At 37.4% G+C, this 22,885-nt stretch overlaps 1 protein-coding gene across 16 annotated transcripts in view; it reads left to right on the top strand.

Annotated features, from left to right (window-relative positions):
• The window catches only part of SPAG9 (sperm associated antigen 9), a 148,198-nt gene that overhangs the window by 102,306 nt on the left and 23,007 nt on the right, over positions 1-22,885 (top strand). For 6 of the 16 annotated variants that reach the window (XM_017540189.2, XM_017540186.2, XM_017540191.2 and 3 more), the window contains 15 exons: positions 1,824-1,881; positions 3,038-3,190; positions 3,681-3,732; positions 6,305-6,435; positions 8,412-8,468; positions 9,509-9,682; positions 11,121-11,250; positions 12,310-12,399; positions 12,629-12,796; positions 13,916-14,087; positions 16,587-16,805; positions 17,085-17,280; positions 19,957-20,082; positions 21,728-21,808; positions 22,492-22,559. In XM_017540189.2, coding sequence (XP_017395678.1) covers positions 1,824-1,881; positions 3,038-3,190; positions 3,681-3,732; positions 6,305-6,435; positions 8,412-8,468; positions 9,509-9,682; positions 11,121-11,250; positions 12,310-12,399; positions 12,629-12,796; positions 13,916-14,087; positions 16,587-16,805; positions 17,085-17,280; positions 19,957-20,082; positions 21,728-21,808; positions 22,492-22,559 — 1,875 coding nt within the window. Of the gene's footprint in view, positions 1-10; positions 23-1,297; positions 1,313-1,823; positions 1,882-3,037; positions 3,191-3,680; positions 3,733-6,304; positions 6,436-8,411; positions 8,469-9,508; positions 9,683-11,120; positions 11,251-12,309; positions 12,400-12,628; positions 12,797-13,915; positions 14,088-16,586; positions 16,806-17,084; positions 17,281-19,956; positions 20,083-21,727; positions 21,809-22,491; positions 22,560-22,885 lie in introns of all 16 variants that reach the window. The other 10 variants (XM_017540180.2, XM_037742577.1, XM_037742580.1 and 7 more) reach the window with 4 other exon arrangements.

The raw sequence follows: 22,885 nt of genomic DNA, 5'->3' as shown, positions 1-22,885 counted from the left end.
GCTTACCTAGGGGAATATTCTGGTGTGTATGTTTTTGAATATTTTAATATTACTGCCTTTAAGCTAGGTGTTCTTGGCTGCTGTTCTCATCTAATGCTTTCTCATCATTTTTTTCTGCACAGCTGTTTTTTTGCCTTTCATATATTTTCAGCTTTCACGCTTACCTAAGTGCTTGAGAGTTTATAGCAAACATAGTTATCATATAAACTTTTTCAACCAGTCTAGACTCTTATTTCTTCTGTCTGTGTAGCTTTATTAAAAAGTTAACATTCCAGCCATTGTATCTACAAAGGAAAAAAAAGGTAGTATTTGAAGCAAATATGTTGCCAAAGATCATTTTGGAGTTAGAATTTGGAAACTTTTTTGTGATTTTTGTTTTGTTTGGTTTGGTTTCAGTGTGTGGATAATACATAGGTAGATGATTAAGTAAGCTACTATTTCTGATATTTAATTCTTCCTAGTGTAAGTACCCTGATCTTTGAGAAAATTAGAATATAGACAAAGTATGAGTCCATGTGCACAGAATTTGTAGCATTCCTAGGTTGGCTGTATTTGTTTTAAGTAATATTTAAATCATTTGGAAAATTGCCTTTTTTTAAAATAAAGGGACATGTTAACTCCTTTGTCTTACGTGGTTTTCTTTAGAAAGATTTCTTTTCTGTTTACTTGGGTTATGAATATTACTTCTTCCATCGTATGTGATTTTCCAATATTATTAGCTTGCAATTCCTTGAGATGAGTGAGCGGTGGGTTTCTTTGTTTTGTTTTGCTTTGATTTTCTGTTTTTTGAGTGATATTCCCTAGTGTGTTATTTCATTTTTTCAGTTTCTTGTGAGAAGCAAATTAATAACTTTCTTCTCCGTAAAGACCACTCCATTGGATCTTGGATTAGATGCTCTACATGCCTATCTTACACTAGTCATTAAAATGGCAAACATGATCAAAGACAGCCACTCAAATGATAACTGAATATTATTATTTCATAGGTGGCACTTTGAAGGAAAGTTTGTATTATTGATTGAAGATTTTCAATCTAACTATATTCAATTTTTTTGTGAGAAATAATCGGTAAATCATTTTTTAGGTATACCAGAGAGCATCCTCATGAACGAAGGAAATCATCTTTATTTCTGTCTTTTGCACATCATTATGCATTAAATCATAACATTGTGATTCCAGATGTTTTTCGTATCATGTATAAAACTTTATAGATTAATAATCTGTTTTCATGCTGTTTCTTATGTAAAACATTTCTTGTTCTTTGTTTTTGCTTTACATGGAATGCATGGGCTTTAAGACCATAATTTCTTTGGTAAGGTTTCACCTGCCTTGGGGTTCTGTCTTTCTTTGGCCTTGTTTCTGCCTGTTCTCTATTAATAAGGTCTAAGTTTTAGGCAAAAGCCTACAAGATCAGCTGTGATTTAGAAACAATTTCAATTCATATTAATGCTTTTGTTTTTTCCCCTAAGTAATGTTGGAATGTTAGAATATTTGGTAGAAAAGTCTTGATCCTTTTGAAATATTATCTGAGAAATGAAATAATAGACTAACATATTAAAAATTGGCCACAGTTTCTAGCAAGCCGACCAGATTTAAAAAAGAAATTGGCCAACAAAATCTTTAGCCTTGTTTGTAATGAATAATTATTTATAATTTTATAATCTATTAAAGTAGATACATCAATTGAAATTATAGACAAAATAAGATTAATAAAGGACAGATAAAATTTCTAAGATAAAACTTGTGACTATAGCTTATGTTTTAAATGTATATAATTATTTATGCATTTATTTTTAAAGTATTTATCTTTTTTCTTTTGATAGGAATGGGTCGGGAAGTTGAGAATCTTATATTGGAAAATACACAACTGTTGGAAACCAAGTAAGTTTATGTGCAATTTTAGCAACAGAAGATAAAGAATTTTCTTCTTGTCCAAGTCAATGACACTTCATCATTTTAACATAATACTAATGGAATCTCCCTGTCCCATCTCATTCCCTTCCTCTAAGTGTACACACACAGATGTACACACACGCACACACACACACACATGTAATGTTGGGACCTACATTGCCCTGAATCTTCCTGTCCCATCTTGTTCCCCTCCTGAGTGTGTACACACACACACACACACACACACACACACACACACACACACACTCTCTCCCCCCCCACCTGCATTGCCCTGATGGATATATTTCCTTGCTTTGTTTTTTTTGTAGAAACATTTTCATCTTCTTTTCACTCTATAAGTATCCATGCCTTTTTCTTAATCTTCTGGATCTGTCCTTGTTTTACACTTTTTTTGCTCCCTCCCTGACATTTGTGTATTTTCTTATCTCTTCTCTTGGGGTTTCTTTTATTTCCACACAGATGTTTTGATCTATACTCAGCCTTCCTCTTTAGAGCTGTCTTTGATAGCTGTACATTCTTGCGTACAATTTGTGGAGTCGTGAGCCCTCAGGCACATTTAGAGGACAGAACCCCAGTCATGTGGAAAAGCAAACTGGGTTCCTTTGTCAGTTTGCTGTGTCAGAGCAACTTTGAAACATCTGTGTATATCCAAGACAGAATGCGGTTATAATAAGGTCCTATGCACACTATACTCAAAGAAATCAGATCTCAGATTTTTTTCTTCAGCTTAGACTGTCTTGACTTTCCAATTTTTACTGTTTTCTCATTATTTATTAAAAGTAACATCAGTGAATAATTTTACTTTATTGATTGGGTAATATATTCTCAGGAGTTATAACAATAGTAACCTTATAAATGCTATTTTTAAAATTTAATCTTCCCAGTGTTTAGTAATTGATGGTCTGTCTTGTTTTATTCATTTGATAAATGAGAAGAGTAAAACCTTAGACTGTTTCTTTGTGTTCTTTTTGCATTTATCTACAAGCAATATCAGGTAGAATGTCTTGAAGTATTAAATTATTCATCTTTATGGTTGTACAGTTATTTTAGTCTACAAAGGAATAGCTGAAAAATGGAAAGAATATTTACTTGTAATGATGCTCTTGAAATGCGTGTTTCTTAGAAATGCTTTGAACATAGTGAAGAATGATTTGATAGCAAAAGTGGATGAACTGACCTGTGAGAAAGATGTGCTGCAAGGGGAATTGGAGGCTGTGAAACAAGCCAAACTGAAGCTAGAGGAAAAGAACAAAGAATTGGAGGAAGAGCTTAGGAAGTAAGTTTTAACCATGTTGTTCTAAACCAAACTCTTGGCCAGTTATGCCCCAAAGGGTTACACATGTAACCCTGAGACTGAGACCTTCTCTCCACTCAAGGCTGGAAGGCCAAGAACTGCCTGGGAGAGGGCAAAGCACCCCAGCCCATTGTCTGTGAGCAGGCCCTGCCCGTTACTAGCCTGTCATCTAAATATTGTCATTTTTTATGTCTATGATGATGTAAAAAGAGTTAGAGACTGTTCAAACATCTTTGTTTTGACAATAAGGAAAGTTTTGTATCACACTTTCTTTAATAACTGTTTATTTTTGAAAACAATGCTATGATATGCCGACACTCCACCAAATGAAGGTGGCTAAATACCGTGTTTGGGAAAAGAAAAATAATCCTTTAGCGGTAGTTAAAATTGTTGACCTACTCTCTTTTTCTTTTTTTTTTTTGAAAAGATGAGCTCAATTCAAATAACACGTTTGGTTTTTTTCCCCCACTAGAGCTCGGGCGGAAGCTGAAGATGCAAGGCAAAAAGCAAAAGATGACGATGATGTAGGTTTACAGTTTTGGACTTCTTTTCTTACCTTACTGTGTTTGGTATCTCAGGAAGATCTTTCTAAGTAAGCTTTGGATATAATACTATAAAGATTTTTAACAGTCAGGACATATGTTTATGGTCATGAATAGGATAGCTCATGCTTCTACATGGTATCCAGATGGCTGAACTTTCTAGCTCCATGCGTTGTGCTCATTTTCCCTCCGTGGCTCTGTGCTCTTACCTGTATTTGCATGTTCAAGTTTAAGGACCAACGAGGACAGTTTGGGGTTTTTGGTTGTTGTTGCTGTTTTGTTTCAAATTTTGATTTAAAAATATGAAAGCTTAATAATAAAAATTATTTAATAGTATTAAATAAAAAGATGAAGTGTAGAATTTTAGTACTAGCCAATTAGTTCATATTGTTGTGAACATACGTAAGTACAAAATAATAAATATGAGCTTCTTGCTAATATCTTTAGCATACTCCTAATCTTTTTTTTTTTTGGAGATGGAGTCTCAGTCTGTCGTCCAGGCTGGAGTTCAGTGGCACGATCTTTGCTCACTATAACCCTCACCTCCCGGGTTCCAGCCATTCTTGTGCCTCAGCCTCCTGAGGAGCTGGGACTACAAGTCTAATTTGGTTAATTTTTTGTATTTTTGGTAGAGACGGGGTTTTGCCATGTTGGCCAGGCTGGTCTGTAACTCCTGGCTTCAGGTAATCCAACCCCTGTCAGCTTCCTACAGTACTGGGATTATAGGTGTGAGCCACGAAGTCCAGCCTCATAATCATTCTTGTAACAGATGTTTGTAGGTCAAAGGTCAGACTTAAGATACATGGTTGTTTTGGACAGAATGATCATTTGGTGCCCCTTTAATCTCTGTTTTTTAATATCTTATTTAATGATACACACAAAAACATGTAAGATATGCAGGTTGTGAATCATAATAGATTAACATTGTGAACTTACCACCTAATCTGATAATTAGAACATTATTCAACATTGAACTATTCTGTGTTCCTCCCCTGCAGAGAAAACTACTATTCTATTTTTTTTTTAAACTACTATTCTATATTTATCATTTGTTTAACTTAAAAAAAGTAATTTTATCATACTATATATGTTTATATGGCTTAGTTTTTACTGTTTTTGTATTTCATACTATATTTAGTCTTGGCAACGTGCTGCTTTTCCTCAGTGGCATGTTTTTGAGATTCATCTGTGTTGTAGTATAGTGCTGTAGTTATCATTCATGTTCACTACTTTATGATACCTCATTGAATGAATAGTCTACAATTTATGTACATATTTTCCTGTGAAGGAATATTTAGTTTGTCTCAGCTTTTTACAATGCTGTTGTTACAAACATTACAGTACAAGTCTCCAGGTGGGCAGGAGCAGTAGCTTTTCCAGAGTACATACCTAGTAGTGGGCTTGCTGTGTTGCAAACTCAAGATCTTTATCATTTGTTGTTTAACTTTTATTGAGAGGCTCAAGTTCTGTAACAGAACAACAAAGGAGGACTGCTAAGGGCTAAGCTTAGCCTCTTTCTTACTGTCCCAAACCTTTCAGCTTTGATCCAAAATGTGGATAATGAAAGCCCTATAGGACGTTGACTTGAGCCATGCTCCTTTGAGGTCTTACCTTTATGCTTACTCTATATTCACATACTTTATTCTCTCTAAGAGTAATTCTGGTTAATATGATTGTTGCACTTAGGTTGGTATTTTAGCGGCTCTTATAGTTGGGTACCTTGGTAACTTACCTAGGCAGTAAGTTTACCCTTGATGCTGGCCTCAGATAGTATGTGGTTTTGTAATTTGAGATAAATGAACTTCTTTTAGACCTAACTTATAACTATTTTCTGAATGACAATTGTTACAGAGCCTGAATTAAAATAATGTTGGAGCAACATTTTTAGGTGAAACTTACAATAGCATATTAAATCTATGTAGATAACAATTTTGGTTTTAGTTTAAAATCTGCACTATATTTTATTTTATTTTATTAGTATTACTATTTTTTTTAGAGATGAAGTCTCACTCTGTCACCGAGGCTAGAGTACAGTGACACTCATAGCTCACTACAGCCTTGAACTCCTGGGCTCAGGTGATTCTCCTACCTCAGCCTCCCAAGTAGCTGGGACTGCACATGCATGCCACCCTACCTGGCTATTAATTGAATTTTATTTTTTGTAGAGCCAGGGTCTCACTATGCTGTCTAGGCTGGTCTTGAACTCTTGGCCTCAAGCAGTTATGGGCATGTTGGTGTGTACCTGTAGTCCAAGCTACTCAGGAGACTTGAGTTGGGAGGATTGCTTGAGTCTAGAAGTTGGAAGCTGCAGTTAGCTATGATTTCACCACTGCCCTCCAGAGTGGGCAACAGAATTAAGACCCTGTCTCAAAAACTGTATTTTAAAAAGTCATTTAAAAAATAAATCTTCCTGTTGATTTTGTTTATATAAAGGCATTTTTCTTTAAATGATCTATTAGATTATAAATTAAGGAATGTTTTAAAATGTAAAGATTTTGCATAACTCTGAGTTGAACACCAAGACATATATAAGCTCATTTTCTTGTCATTATAGAGCGATATTCCCACAGCCCAGAGGAAACGGTTTACTAGGGTAGAAATGGCACGTGTTCTCATGGAGCGAAACCAGTATAAAGAGAGATTGATGGAGCTTCAGGAAGCTGTTCGATGGACAGAGATGATTCGGTTTGTATAAGAACTTCATTATTTTCCTGCTATTATTTTGTAGGTTCAAATATTCCTTCATTTGGAACTGAAGTCCTGCCCTGTGAGATCTAACCCCTTTCTCTGTTTACTGGGAGAGACTTTCTAAAGTAACACTCAGAATTAGTAACAGAATGTGATCAAAGGAGGTGCTTTTTGGGCTAGCAAGGGATCTTGAAGGATGTTACTTACCATGACCTCTAAAAGGCAATTATTATTACTTAGGAATGATGGGCATTTTTCGAGTATAGAAATCGATACTACTTTCCTGGTAATGTCAGGAAAAGATCAAAATTTCATATGCAACACAGAAAAATAAATTATTTTGACTCAGGGTCTTTCTGTGAAATACTCTTGCTTGATTTCTTTCCCGCTTTTCTAACTGTTTGTGCAAAGCACACCTTTCCATTGGTATCTTTCAGTCAGTTGGATCTTAAATCTCCCCTAATGCTGCCATCTAATGGTCATAGTCTCAGTAATAGTGTTTCTTAAATTTAGAAAGAGCCCCTGAACAGTTTGTAATGAGTTTGTAATGAGGCGGTAGATTTGCCCCCTAATTTACCCATATTTTTGAGCTTGGATTGTCTTATCAGATTTACCAATAATAGTATACATTGACATATTGTTTTTAAGTTTATGAACATATTCTCTAATTGCCAACTTTTACTTCCTTTTGATTACATCATTTATTTCACAGTTTATATACCCTTTACCAATGTCGTAGTGAAATGAAGTGTTTTGTGTAACATATTATTTTACAATCGGCTATAATTGTGATTGCTTATAACTGCCCGTAAGGAGGATGAGTATTCCAATCTATATTTATTGGACAAGGAAACTAACCCACTAAGAAGTGTGTTCTTAACTGCAGTGTTTAGTGGATATCAAATAAATAATAAGTAAATATTGAAAAAACTGAAAGTGGACTTCACTTTTCTATTTATTTATTTATTGAGATGGAGTCTTGCTCTGTTGCCCAGGCTGGAGTGCAGTGGCGTGATCTCAGCTCACTGCAACCTCCACCCACTGAGTTCAAGCAATTCTCCTGCCTCAGTTTCTCTAGTAGCTGGTTTTACAGGTGTGCGCTACCATGCCCAGCTAATTTTTGTATTTTTAGTAGAGACAGGGTTTCATCATGTTGGCCAGGCTGGCCATGAACTCCTGACCTGAAGTGAGCTGCCCACCTCGGCCTCCCAAAGTGCTGGGATTACAGACATGAGCCACTGTGCCTGGCCAGACTTCACTTTTCATTGCTGTTTTTAACTCTAGCAGCCAAGTGGTAGTCAACAAGTTGAAGGAAATAGTAGCTTACTTTTAGCTTCTTCACTGAATTAAAGAATGTTTTAAATTTAGTTCTTAACAAAAAAGTAGTGAAAGGGGAGCTCTAATTATGATGTCAGAATCCCTACCACCTTATTAATCAAATTGGAATATCTTATTTTCTGAAATTGTGTTGAATTACCTGTCAATCCAGTTTATCCTCTTCTCTGCTGAGGTCATCTTTTCGGTGACGGAAAAGTTTTAGTCTTGTGAAAAATGGTCCCTCAGAATACTAAAGTTTCAAGCTATTTTGTGACAGCTGTGAGTACAGACGATAGAGACTTTTCTGTAAAGGTGGGAATTTACAAGGCAATATTTTAATAAAAAGGAAAGGGTATCTTTTCAATAAAAATTTTTAAATATTATTCAGGCATGTTGGTTATTTGTCTAACAGTTATTACAATCCTCTCTTGGTAAATTAAGCTCTTTGAGGGAGGGATGTTATTTTATTTCTCTTCGTAGAATTACTTTTAGCAGATTGACTGACACATGGTAGATCAAGGTAACTACAGTGTTTATTGAATTTAATTGTTGACTCTCCTCTGTGTATCCCATGAACTTCTTGGATCTCTCGTTCTTCAGAAAGAAAGGTAGGATACCTCACTGATAACATATTTTTCTTTTCTTTTTGAATGTAGGGCATCACGAGAAAATCCAGCCATGCAGGAAAAAAAAAGATCAAGCATTTGGCAGTTGTAAGTATTGAAAAACAAAGATTTAGAGCACTTTGAAACAAGATAATTACAATCAAAATTTATTTCCAAGAATGATTTTATGTCAATTTTCTTTCCTTCATTTTTTTTTAAACTACAGGTAAGGGTTAAGTAGCAAAACTGAACTTTTTTTTTATTTTAATATATAGTGTGCCAACTCGGTAAGGCTGTTCTCAGGGACAAAAAATATGGTATCGTAAGCTGCATCATGTTGGTTATGCATTTGTTGCAATCCTCTGCCAAATTAAAATAATGGGGAATTATTCATAGACTTGATAATGACCTGGATCCCCATTAAGTAAGTTTCTGATTGGCTGGTTTTGTGATTGTAAGAAACTTGACAAAGTGAAGATAAGAAATTGAGTGCTTGTCGGGTTTGAGTAGTATTGTGTATGTATTGGGCTTGAAGTATGTTTGTGCCAGAAGTACTATGTGTTTACTGTGATTAAAACTTACCCTTTTTTGGTGAATCTGCTGTTTAATGGAAGTGTCAATTTTTTAAAAAGATGACCTGAAAGTAGTTATTTAAATTGAGCTTAATCAGAAAATGTATAAGATGTGTGTTAACATGATAATATGTGTTCTAGTACTTGATTATAATAAGCTATTTTTAGAACTGGCATACTAAGCTTCTGTTCACATCACAAAGCCATAACCTTGCTGTTTAACAATCATTCTTACCTTGCACCAAGAAGGAGCTAGCAAAAAAACTAATTTATATTATTTATTCAGTAGGAAATGTTTCCTCTACTTAAGAGCTTCTTGTTTTCATTATGGAAATTGCTAGTTAAGGAACAGGTACTGCAATTCTAAGCAATAGTTTCTCTTCCCTGAATGTCTGAGTTTGGCCATGAGTTACTGCTAAGGCTGCATCGTGTGACTACAAAAACTTTTTTTTTTGCCAATTTCTAACTCATTGCTTTGTAAAAGTGCTCTGAAATTTTCTCAGCATAAAAGTTCGTGGAAAGTCAAGGATGTTCCTCACACTACATGTGACACACAGACACATTTTCTTCTTTTAGTTTCAGCCGACTTTTCAGCTCCTCAAGTAATACAACTAAGAAGCCTGAACCACCTGTTAATCTGAAGTACAATGCACCCACCTCTCATGTTACTCCTTCTGTCAAGAAAAGAAGCAGCACCTTATCTCAGCTCCCTGGAGATAAGTCCAAAGCCTTTGATTTCCTTAGTGAAGAGTAAGTATTTTCCAGATTAATGGTTATGCTCTAAATAAGTTAATAGTTCAGAATATTCTTGGCCTCTTATTAGCTATAAGGATTCAGATAAATCTATAAAAAATCATTTCTGTAACTTGGCTGCCTTCAAGTAAATTACTTGTAGTTAACGGTTTTTATGAAAATTGCATTTCAGTTTTTATAAAAGAAGAATTTTTTTAAATGCCTCATTTTGGCTGGTATGATAACATTGATAGATACTTATTAATAGACATGTTAAAGGCGTTTAGAGATAAATGAGACTTTATCCTAAATGTTTGAACATTTCTGTTGGTGACAAAGGACCTGGTTTTTTATCCTGACTTTACTACTCATTAGGTACAAACAGTTGGGCAAATTAACCTATCAGCCCCCAGTTTCTTTGTCTGTAAAATTAATTTGATAACCTATCTCAAAAGTGTTTGGATCCAATTATACAATTATCTGTAAAGTATCTGACATATAGGTAGATTTGTTAACTGTGGTGTATATACATAGTAAGTCATCTTACGAAAATTTTAATGGCCGAAAGAATGGCAAATTATTTTCAGAATGGCAAATTATTTTCAGAATCCTTTTAATGATATTTTACCTTATAACTCCAAAGTTTACCAAGTCAGTTTGCATTTTTATCTTCTGAAACAAGTTAATGAGATCTGAAATCTAACCTATATTAGTCTTCCTAAGCAGATATTGATTTACTTAATTTTTAAATCACTTCTAACACTTTTTCTAGCATTAGTATATTCTCAGTAAATACTTGTTGAATGAACAACAACAAAAAAAAGCCAAAAATACTTAAGAATTTTCCCCTTTCATATGGCCAGCATCTGAAACTGGCTAGAAATTTGGTGGCTGATTATTCAATTTAATATAACAAAGCTGCTTGCTAACCTTTTAAAGCTTGGGCACTGAATTCACTGCACAAACTTAAAAAGACCAGCTTTAGTATACCCTTTTTTTTTTTTTTTTTTTTTTNTTTTTTTTTTGAGACGGAGTTTTGCTCGTGTCACTCAGTCTGGAGTGCAATGGCTCGATCTTGGCTCACTGCCAACCTCCACCACCCAGATTCAAGCAATTCTCCTGCTTCAGCCTCCTGAGTAGCTGGGATTACAAGTGTGTGCCACCATGCTGAGCTAATTTTTCTATTTTTAGTAGAGACTGAGTTTCACCGTGTTGGCCAGGCTGGTCTCAAACTCCTGACCTCAGGTGATCCACCCACCTCTGTCTGCCAAAGTGCTGGGATTACAGACATGAGTCACCATACCCAGCCTAGTATAACACTTTTTAAGGAGCTGTGATAGTTGGAATAAACTAATTTGAAATCATCCTTTTTGTTTTTGCTGTTTTAGTGACAGAGGAGAGAGAAAACTGTTGTTGTATTCACTTAATTAAAAAGGGAAATCTTTTTTCCTTTTAGAACTGAAGCTAGTTTAGCCTCACGCAGAGAACAAAAAAGAGAGCAGTATCGTCAGGTAAAAGCACATGTTCAGAAGGAAGATGGTAGAGTGCAGGCATTTGGCTGGAGTCTGCCTCAGAAGTACAAGCAGGTAATATGTGTGTGTGGTAAGAGGATCCAGCAGGAAATAACAGGGTGAGATGAGTGTGCCTGGGCATGAAGGATTCACCATACACATCCCCGTTCTGCTCATCTCAGCCTCATGGACTGGGCACACATTTAAGCTTGGAGGGTGGTGGTTTTCAGGCCGTTTTCTATAGCTGTTGAACTCAAATGAAATGCTCTGAGTCTGTTAGGAGAGGAGGAGTCAATAAAGGGTGGCTAAGTGCATGGAGTTTGCGGTATCCACTCTGCTCTAACCAGAGCAATTCTGGTTTAATATTTGAAGATTTCATTTTTTAAAAAACCATCATCATTGTTTAAAAAATCGTTGACATGGAACTTTTCAAACTGTTCATTTAAAATTAAGTTCAAGTCTTCTAGCTGTCTACTCCATAATTCCTACCCCCAAAGGACTCACATGTTTGTGTACAAACATGTATGCGTGTGTGTATGGGCACATATGTGTTAATTAGAGCTGCTTTTTGAGCTCCCATTGTATCCTGTTTATCGAATTGCTTAACTTGATTTTTCTGGTTTTTGAATGAGAACAGCAAAATTGGCTGATGCAGTTGCTCATGTCTGTACTCCTAACACTTTGGGAGGCCAAGGTAGGAGAATGGCTTGAGCTCAGGGAATTCAAGACCAGCCTGTGCAACATAGCATGACCTTGCCTCCACAAAAAAATATAAAAAATTAGCTGGGTGTGGTGGCACTTTCCTGTCATCCCAGCTACCTGGGAGGCTGAGGTGGGAGTGGACCACTTAAGCCCAGCAGGTTGAGGCTGCAGTGAGCCGTGATCGAGCCACTGTACTCCAGCCTGGGCAGTAAAGCACTCCAGTCTGGGCAGTAAAGCAACCCTGTCCCTCCGCAACCCCCCCCACCCGGCCCCAAAAAAAGGGAAGAAAGAAAGAAGCAAAATCAACTTGAACTTGATTTCAAGGAATAAATAACATCAGTGCTTGCCCATGTTTCAGTGGATTTGTAAGAAAGTCACTTTTGATAAGGTTTACTAATGTGCCTTTTTCACTCCTCCCTCCACCATTATTAGGTAACCAATGGTCAAGGTGAAAATAAGATGAAAAATTTACCTGTGCCTGTCTATCTCAGACCTCTAGATGAAAAAGATACATCAATGAAGGTAAGTTCATTGTGAAGTTAAAGGAGATATTTCCTAAACTCTGGGTAGTGTTTTTTTTTTTTTTTCTAAAACCAAAAAAGTATAAGTGTTACTTCTATGGTGGTATTGTTCATTTTATAATTTTAGACGGTATTAAAGACCTGTATTTACAATATCAGTTATTTTAAGAAAAGATGAAAAATTCTAAACACATCTAGACTTAATATTCTTTTCTTTTTCACCTGAGAAGCTGTGGTGTGCTGTTGGAGTCAATTTATCTGGTGGGAAGACCAGAGATGGTGGTTCTGTTGTTGGAGCAAGTGTATTTTACAAGGATGTTGCTGGTTTGGATACAGAAGGCAGTGAACAGCGAAGTGCCTCTCAGAGTAGTTTAGATAAGTTAGATCAGGAACTGAAGGTAAGTGTATGTACTAACATTTGACCTGGTTTATGAGACTATTTGTTTAATGCTTTCATCCAAAAGTCACCTCTGGGTCCAGTTTCTAACTGGGATTATTACGCCCTGGCTTACTGTCCCTCAGCACTCTTTTAATCAATTTTATTGAGGTATAATTTACATGCAATAAAGTGTGCACTTGAAATGGATATAGGTCAGAGTTGTGACAAATCTATACCCCTGTGTAATCACTTCAGTGATCAAGACAATAGAAGAGTTTATCATTGTTCTGCTTTACCTGTTAGTTTTTTTTGTTGCTGTTTAGAGACAGAGTTTCACTCTGTCACACAGGCTGGAGTGCAGTGGCATGATCATGGCTCACTGCAGTCTTAACCTCCTGGGCTCAAGTGATCCATCCACCTTAGCCACCCGAGTAGCTGGGACTATACACCCACACCACCACACCTGGCTAATTATTTTATTTTTTGTAGAGATGAGGGTTTCACTTTGTTGACCAGGCTAGTCTGAAACTCCTGGCCTCAAGGAATCCTCCCACCTCAGCCTCTCAAAGTGCTGGGATTACAGACGGAAGCCACTGTGCCTGCCTAACTGCTAGTTTTTCATCTGCTAATTAATATTGATAGGTGGTTGTTTTAGTCCGTATTCACACTGCTGATAAAGACATACCCAAGAGTGGGAAGGAAAAAGAGGTTTAATTGGATTTACAATTCCACATGGCTGAGGAGGCCTCAGAATCATGGCAGGAGGTGAAAGGCACTTCCTATGTGATGGCAGCAAGAGAAAATGAAGAAGCAGCAAAAGCAAAAAACCCCTGATAAACTCATGAGATCTCATGAGACTTATTCACGATCACAAGAATATCATGGGAAAGACCAGCTCCCGTGATTCAATTACCACCGCCTGGGTCCTTGTCACAACACATGGGAATTCTCAGAGATACAATTCAAGTTGAGATTTGGGTGGGGACACAGCCAAACCATATCAGTGGTTGTATTTTTACCCTTTCAAATAATCTGAAAATAAATTTGAAATAGTATTGCCTTTTACTGTAACAGCACTACCTTATGAATATTTGCACATACATATCATTTTAAACATTTTCCATCCTTGTCTATACAGGAACAGCAGAAGGAGTTAAAAAATCAAGAAGAATTATCCAGTTTAGTCTGGATCTGTACCAGCACTCATTCAGCTACAAAAGTTCTTATTATTGATGCTGTTCAACCTGGCAACATCCTAGACAGTTTCACTGTTTGCAACTCTCATGTTCTATGCATTGCAAGTGTGCCGGGTAAGAGTGAGTCATGAGTTTCTCTGCCCTCCCCTCCATTCACAACATCTACCTGCTGGGCACTGATGTGATAGCTGAAGATGTAGTTCTGTACCTTGCTGTCATAAAGCCTGTGTTCCAGTTGGGGAAGATTAAAAAACAAACTGGAAATCATTGAATAAAGGAGGTATTTTTAGGTAGTGAAAAATACTGTGAATAAAATAAAACAATGGTAATATGAGAAGATAACTGGGAGCCAGAGGACTATTTGGATTAATTAATAAGGAAAGGCCTTCTAAAGTTTTGGATTAAACATTATGTGATGTTAAAACATTAGTTTAAAGAGGTATATCTGATATATCCATACACTGGAATATTATTAAGCCACAAAAAGGAATGAAGTTCTTTTTTATGTTTTATTTTTTTTTGTTGTGGTAAGAACGCTTAATATGAGATCTACCCCCCCCCCCCGCCCCCACCTTTTTTCTTTTAGACAGAGTCTCACTCTGTTGCCCAGGCTGGAGTACAGTGGTGTAGTCAGAGCTCATTGCAGGCATGACCTCCTGGGCTCAGGTGATTCTCCCAGCTCAGCCTCCTGAGTAGCTGGGACCACAGGCGCATACCACCACACCTGACTAAGTTTTTTATACATTTTGTAGACAGATTTTCATCATGTTGCCCAGGCTGGTCTTGAAGTCCTGGGCTCAAATGATCTGCCTGCCTTGGCCTTCCAAAGTACTGGGATGCCCAGTCCTCTTAATAAATTTTTAAGAGTACAGTATGTTATACTATAGGTAGAAGTTCTCACACATGCTGTAACACAGAAGAACCTTGGAAATGCTATGCCAAAAGAAATAAGCCAGACACGAAAGGATGAATATCGTATGATTCCACTTACATAAGATACCTAGAATAGACAAATTCATAGAGACAGAAACTCGTTAGAGGTTACTAGAGGCTGGAGTGAGGGAGATAAAAATGGGGAGTTATTGTTTAATGGGTAGAGTTTCTGTGTGAGATGATGGAAAGCTTTAGAAATAGTCCAGGCATGAAGGTTCATACTCATAATCCCAGCACTTTCAGAGGCTAAGGTGGGACGATTGCTTGAGCCCAGAAGTTCAAGTCCAATCTGGGCAATATAGCGAGACCTCGTCTCCACAAAACATCAACAAATGAGGCAGGAGGATAGCTGAGGCTGAGAGGCCGAGGCTGCAATGGCTGTGATTGCACCACTATACTCTGACCTGGGCAACGGGAGTAAGACCCTGTCTTTAAAAAAAAGAAAAAAAAAAAAAGGCTGGCATGGTGGCTCACGCCTGTAGTCCCAACACTTTGGAAGGCCAAGGCGAGTGGATCACCTGAGGTCAGGATTTCGAGACCAGTCTGGTCAACCTGATAAAACCCCATCTCTACTAAAAATTAGCTGGGCATGGTGGCAGGCCCCTGTAATTCCAGCTACTTGGGAGGCTGAGGCAGGAGAATTGTTTGAACTTGGGAGAAGGAGGTTGCATTGAGCAGAGACTGTGCCATTGTACTCCAACCTGGGCAACAAGAGTGAAAGTCTGTCTCAAAAAAAAAAAAAAAAATAGTGGTGATGACTATACAATATTGTAAATATTAATGCCAATGAATTACACACTTTTAAATGGTTAAAGTGTAAATTTCATTTTTATATATATATTTGCTGCAACAAAAGTTTTTAGTGTGATATAAATAAAACGATTTTCTGAATTAAATGAGATTTATTTTTGTATTATAAATATTTTACATTATATTATAAATGCCTAGTTTTTAAATGTTTTACTAATATCTAAGTCACTGTATATACTTGGAGTATTTAATTTTTAACAGTAATAGAAGCTTATACTTCAAGTAGTAATCTTGATGATTTAATAGAATTTCTTGTTGGCTGACGCAGATATAATTAGTTTGTTTTTAACCTTCTGTGGCTGCTGAGGAGCTTATTAAGAACAGAAGTTGGGTGGGCGCGGTGGCTCATGCCTGAAATCCCAGCACTTTGGGAGGCTGAGGTGGGTGGATCACTTGAGGCCAGGAGTTCAAAACCAAGGTTGGTCAACATAGTGAAACCTGTTTCTACTAAAAATACAAAAATTAACCGGGTGTGGTGGCTCACACGGGTAGTCCCAGCTACTCAGTAGGCTGAGGCAGGAGAATCACTTAAACCCAGGAGGCGGAGGTTGCAGTGAGCTGAGATTGCACTACTGTACTCCAGCCTGGGTGACAGAGTGAGACTTTGTCTCAAAAAAAAAAAAAGAACAGTAGTTTCATTTCTGACATTTTCATGGTTATTTGGACTTGTGTTAATAGAAGTATTATCTTAATTTTTTAAGTTACCTTCCCATATTGTGAAGATTTGATTACATAAATTTAAGGCTACCTGTATTCAAGTAGTTTTACATCTCACCTGCGTACTCTCATTTCAAACCTGTAATTGTTTTAGTGAAGAAAATGTTATTTATAGAAGTTTACTTTGCTGTTACAAGAAGATTTATTTTTCAGGTGCACGAGAAACAGACTACCCTGCAGGAGAAGATCTTTCAGAATCTGGTCAGGTAGACAAAGCATCTTTATGTGGAAGCATGACAAGCAACAGCTCAGCAGAGACAGACAGTCTGTTAGGAGGCATCACGGTGGTTGGTTGTTCTGCAGAAGGTGTGACAGGAGCTGCCACTTCCCCTAGTACCAATGGTGCTTCTCCAGTGATGGAAAAACCACCAGGTATATCCTTTCTCTTTACCTGACATCTCTATAGAGTCCAAGGCTACCCTCAGATGCCTCTTTGTGGACTTAATTTAGATCTTAAAGTAACAAGAATGAAAGAACTTGAAAGAAGATGCTGTAACGACTATTAAATGGAATCAAGAATTCTCAATTTCATGATACAGTGTGAAGGAGTGGGTAGATGGAGTGGAATTCTATAACAGGGGCTTGTGTTGGGAAATAATTGGAGGAGAAAAGACCAGACTCGGAATAGTTAGTGTTTTATTTACTTTGTAGAAATGGAAGCAGAAAATAGTGAGGTTGATGAAAATGTTCCAACAGCAGAAGAAGCAACTGAAGCTACAGAAGGCAATGCGGGGTCAGCTGAAGACACCGTGGACATCTCCCAAACTGGCGTCTACACAGAGCATGTCTTTACAGATCCTTTGGGAGTTCAGATCCCAGAAGACCTCTCCCCAGTGTATCAGTCAAGGTATAATAATCAGTCAACAACTTAGGAAGCTGGGTGAAGGGCACAAATAAAAGGAACCAAAATAATCTCAAACAGCCAAAATATTTCCACTAATTAGCGTCATTGTGGTGGACTAAAGGACACGTATTCTTGTGATATCTTCATGTATTCCCTCCCCATCATTTTTGGTGGATATTTGCCCCCATTTATTCTATACACCTTCCAACTTAAAAAAAAAAATCTTTTCTATAAAAGTATAATGATGCATCACTCAACAATGGGGATATGTTCTGAGAAATGCGTCATTAGGTGATTTTATCATTGTATGAACATCATAGAGTGCATTTACATGAATCTAGATGATATGGCCTGTTACACACCTAGGCGATATGGAATAGCCTGTTGCTCCTAGGCTAGAAACCTGTACAGCATGTTACTGTACTGAATATTGTAGATAATTGGAACAAAATGGTAAGTATTTGTATATGTAAACGTACACAAGGTATTATAAAAATATAGCACTAGTATCTTGTGGAACCACTACCATATATGCTGTCCATCATTTTCTAAAATGTTTTTACCAGATGTATGACTATATATTAGTCAAAAATCTTCCTGTTCATTTTCTCCCCTGGACTGATTTTTTTTTTTAATACTTGCTGTCTTCTTTTGGTAACTCTTTGTCATTTTAATCCCGTTCCTACTCTCATTTTCACTCGAGTTATCAGCAGAATTGGCCATTGTTTGAGTTTCCCACATGGGCGTGAATGACCTTTTTGAATTTAGTTTTCATGCAAATATTTTATTAAAAAACAGTTCAGCTGGTTCCAGTGGCTCATGCCTATAATCCCAGCACTTTGGGAGGCCAAGGCAGAAGGATTGCTTGAGCCCAAGAGTTCAAGACCAGCCTGGGCAACATAGTGAGACCCTCATCTCTACAAAAAACTTAAAGATTAGCTGGGCGTGGTGGTTTGCACCTGTGGTCTCAGCTATGGTGGGAGGATTGCTTGAGCCCTGGGAGTTGGAGGCTACACTGAGTCATGATCTCACCACTGCACTGCAGCCTGGGAAACAGAGCAAGACCCCCATGTCAGAAAAGAAACAAGCAAACAAAAGAAAACAATTTGTTTTAGGCTCTTCTTTAAAGGATTGGTTAATCTAGACCCATTTAGTGAATTATTTCATTTTCTTTCCTACCTTTTCTAGATCCTCTCTAGGCGAGAGTCTCTTTAGATCTTTTTTAAAGTTTAATATTCTTATTCTTAGTGTATAAAGTAAGCAAGATTAATTAATAACCCATTTATGCCTAGTGGTCCGTTATTGAAATGCTAAGCTTGTGGGAGTTATATCCTGCTGCTCACGGTCATCACCAAGGTCTGATTTTTCACAAAAAAATCTTGCAACCTCTGGCATAAATGGGGTAATATTTAATTTTTTTTTTTTGAGATGGAATCTCACTCTGTAGCCCAGGCTGGAGTGCAGTGGCACGACCTTGGCTCACTGCAACTTCCACCTCCCAGGTTCAAGTGATTTTCCTGCTTTAGCCTCCCAAGTAGCTGGGATTACAAGTGTGTGCCACCACGCCCAGCTAAATTTTGTATTTTTAGTAGAGACAAGGTTTCACCATGTTGGCCAGGCTGGTGTCAAACTCCTGGTCTCAAGAAATCCACCCACCTCGGCCTCCCAAAGTGCTGGGATTATAGGCATGAGCCACTGTGCCCAGCCTGAAGTATTAATTTAAGAATAAGTCATGTTTGAATTTGATAGCCTGATTATGTATCTTTTACTAAATATGCCCTGGCAATTCAAAAGAAAGTTTTTGTGATAGAATATTAAACATATTCTAGCTTATTATTTCTGATAATTGTTTATATATCTCCTTCCTTTTCTTTTTTTTTTTTTGAGACAGAGTCTTGCTTCATTGCCAGGCTGGAGTGCAGTGGCACAATCTCAGCTCACTGCAACTTCCACCTTCCGGGTTCAAGCATTTCCCTGCCTCAGCCCCCCGAGTAGCTGGAACTACAGGCATACACCACCATGCGCAGCTAATTTTTGTATTTTAGTAGAGATAGGGTTTCACCATGTTGGCCAGGATGGTCTCGATCTCTTGACCTTGTGATTCTCCCGCGTCGGCCTCCCAACATGCTGGGATTACAGGAGTGAGCCACCACACCTGGCCTCTCCTTCCTTTTTATATGTGTGTATCCCTCCTTTCTCTCTCACCTGAGAAGAAACTATGATAAAATCCAAAATAAGAGACAGCCATAATAATAGTCTGAATAGTAACTGCTGTATTTAGTTACCATGCCTTAGTATCTTATCTGCTTCTTGGGCTTCCAAATTGTTATTTCTGGTACAGTTGTTGAAATATGTGATACAAGCATTGACTTGGCTTTTCTGGAATTTTGGTGTTTGTTTTTTATTTTTAACTATAAGTTTAAGCCAGGTGTGATAGTGTGTGTACCTCTGGTCCCAGTTCTTCAGGAGGCAGAGGTGGAAGAATCACTTGAGCCTGGGAGGTCAAGCCTGCAGTGAGCCCTTATTGTGCCTCTGCACTCCAGCCTGGGTGACAGAGGGCCACCCTATCTCTAAAAAGTAAATAAAATAAACAAACTAACTTAAGTATAGAAGTATTCAGTCCCTGAAAACTATAATTAAGTATACTCAGATTTCTCTCCTTTTGCCCCACCTTTCCAGCAATGACTCAGATGCATATAAAGATCCAATATCAGTACTACCAAATGAACAAGACCTGGTGAGAGAAGAAGCCCAGAAAATGAGTAGTCTTTTACCAACTATGTGGCTTGGAGCTCAGAATGGCTGGTAGGTGCCAACACTTTTAACGTTAAAATATGTTTATTGTTGTACTTTTGCTTTTGAAATCAGAAGAAAGTAAAATGTGGTAAACACAAATGCAAAAAGTATATATTAATGCAAAGCATTTTACACACACACAAAATTTGATGTTATGTTGCAACTACCACGTAAACTAGACTTGCACTGGTTCTGAATGGTAAGCCATATGTTTCTTTGTCACAGAATGTTCCCTTTATATAATATTCTTGGAAGAAGAGGTACATAAAATTTTTAAATTGGGGTGATCCAGAAATAGAAGACCCTGAACAACACAGAGACAGAGAATATTTATGTAGGCTAGAATGTGGGCAGGAAAACTGGGATTAAACCAACATGTTGGCTGCAGGAAGGCCCAATCCCAACTTTTAGTGGATATTTTATGAGGATAGGCAAAACAAATCACAATCTGAAAAGTCAGATGATGACAACTAATATTATATGGTTTGTTCACTTTCCAGTCATGGGGAGAGTTTTACGAAATTGTACATTTCCAAAGGTTAAGCAAGATGACTGTTGCAAGCATCTGTAATCCAAAATTTGAACCTTTTTGACCACTGGTATTATGCTCACAAGTAATGCTCATTGGAGCATTTTGGATTTTTGAATTAGAAATACTCAACTGTTGTATATAATGTAAACATTCTAAAATCTGAAAAAATTTAGAAATCCAGGCTGGGCGCAGTGACTCACGCATGTAATCCCAGCACTTTGGGAGGCAGAGGCGGGTAGATCATGAGGTCAAGAGATGGAGACCATCCTGGCCAACATGGTGAAACCCTGTCTCTACTAAAAAATACAAAAATTAGCTGAGTATGGTGGCGCGTGCCTGTGATCCCAGCTACTTGGGAGGCTGAGGCAGGAGAATTGCTTGAACCTGGGAGGCAGAGGTTGCAGTGAGTCAAGATCGCGCCACTGCACTCTAGCCTGGGCAACAGAGCGAGACTCGATCTCAAGAAAAAAAAAAAAAAACTTTAGAAATCCAAACGCCTCTGGTCCCAAGCATTTCAAATAAGGGTTACTCAACCTGCAGTGCATCTTTTCCGTATGAGTCCAATACTCTAAAGTGAAGAGTTGGGAAACTTAGTGTAACTGTGCTCCAGTAGAGCATTATGGGCACTGAAATTTGAATTTCAAATGAATCTCCCCTGTCACAAAATACCCCTGATTTTTCCCCCCAACCTTGAAAAATGTAAAAACTATTCTTAGCTTGCAGACTGGATTAAAACAGGTGGCAGACTGTAGGCCATAGTTTGCCACTTCTTGATGTAGGCCACTCTGTCATCCAAAAGTTATAGGTCAGTGTAGTAGACAGGTAAGGTAATTCACAAAAAGAGCTTTGCCCAAGGACTAAGTGTGTGAAACTGACTGTGCATTGCACTAGTTCCTGCTTTTCAGTCTTCATATGTTTTTCTTTGCTCAGCAGCCTGTTTCTCTACCTTAGGCCTACTCTGTCACTTTTCTTTTCTGACCATTGTACAAAAGCAGCAGCACCTTTTCCTAAAATTTCTATGTTACTGTTCTTTCCTTCTGAATGAACTTTCGCGATATTATTAGATATATGCAGTGTCTTGATGTTCTCTATGCCTTACCAGTGTTGACTTTGTTCTTGCAGTTTGTATGTCCATTCATCTGTAGCCCAGTGGAGGAAATGTCTCCATTCCATTAAACTTAAAGATTCGATTCTCAGTATTGTGTAAGTTTTATTTTCGAAATTCTTCTTGTTAAAACTTTGCATTTTAATATAAACTAGGTTTTAAGACTTTTAAAGCTAATACATATTTCATGACTAAATTAGTATCCATATTTGTTTGGTTTTTTAACGCTTTTTATGGAACTAAAGAAGTGAGAATGAAACTGTATAATAGAAAACCAAGTAGAAAGGAAAACTTGCTTGATTCAGTCCTCAGTTCTTTAGTACTGCAGGAAAGAACCAATACATATTAATTTATGTCTATTTTAGAATATTCTTTATGGTTTGTAAGTATGTTGACTGGGGCATTGATTTACTAGTTCTTTTCTGTGTGTTCACTATAAAATCAGACAGTTTGTCTTTGTGCCCACAGACCTGACACTGTTGGTTCCACTCAAGGTGCATGTCTGTGGAGTTTGTATTGATTGTCTGTGATGAGAGGAGAAGCTTGGGCCAGAAAGTGAAACAGCTGAGATATCACTTATGCTTTTGGTGTAGTTCAGCTGACATTTTTTCATAGCAGGACATGCACAATGAAGAAAGCGGTTTGTTCCTTTATGTTCTGATGTCAGCTCCTCATCTCATCACAGATAGGCCCTTTGTGAGGCCCTGAACTAGTTGAGTACCCTGTGGTCCCTTCTGTGTTCCTAAATGGAGAGTTCTGAACTCCCCTTTCCTGTTTACAGACACGTGAAGGGAATCGTGTTAGTAGCCCTGGCTGATGGCACCCTTGCAATCTTTCACAGAGGAGTGGGTGAGTGGAGATATATATATAACAGGGACACTAATTTGTTGCTTTGCAAAGCATTTTTAAGTAGATTTGCTTATTATGTTTTAAAGAAGTGATACTCAGTAGGATAAAAAATAAATACTAACAATATACAACATCAGTAAATATATTAGTGCCTGCATGGAGGTATACATTAACAGATATCTTAGAGAAAATGTATTTACCACAATGGGTAAGTAGTTTAGCATTTTATGGTACTTTTAAATAATGTGATAGGGAAACATTTGTTTTTCGTTCATATACTTATGCAATTAGGAGAAAGTTGGTATTTTTTTTAATGTCCTATGTTT

Source organism: Cebus imitator, unplaced genomic scaffold, assembly GCF_001604975.1.
Source record: "Cebus imitator isolate Cc_AM_T3 unplaced genomic scaffold, Cebus_imitator-1.0 Scaffold123, whole genome shotgun sequence".
In the NCBI taxonomy this organism is placed as follows: Eukaryota; Metazoa; Chordata; class Mammalia; order Primates; family Cebidae; genus Cebus; species Cebus imitator.
Note: the sequence above shows the minus strand (reverse complement) of the source record. Positions and strands in the feature narration are given on the sequence as shown.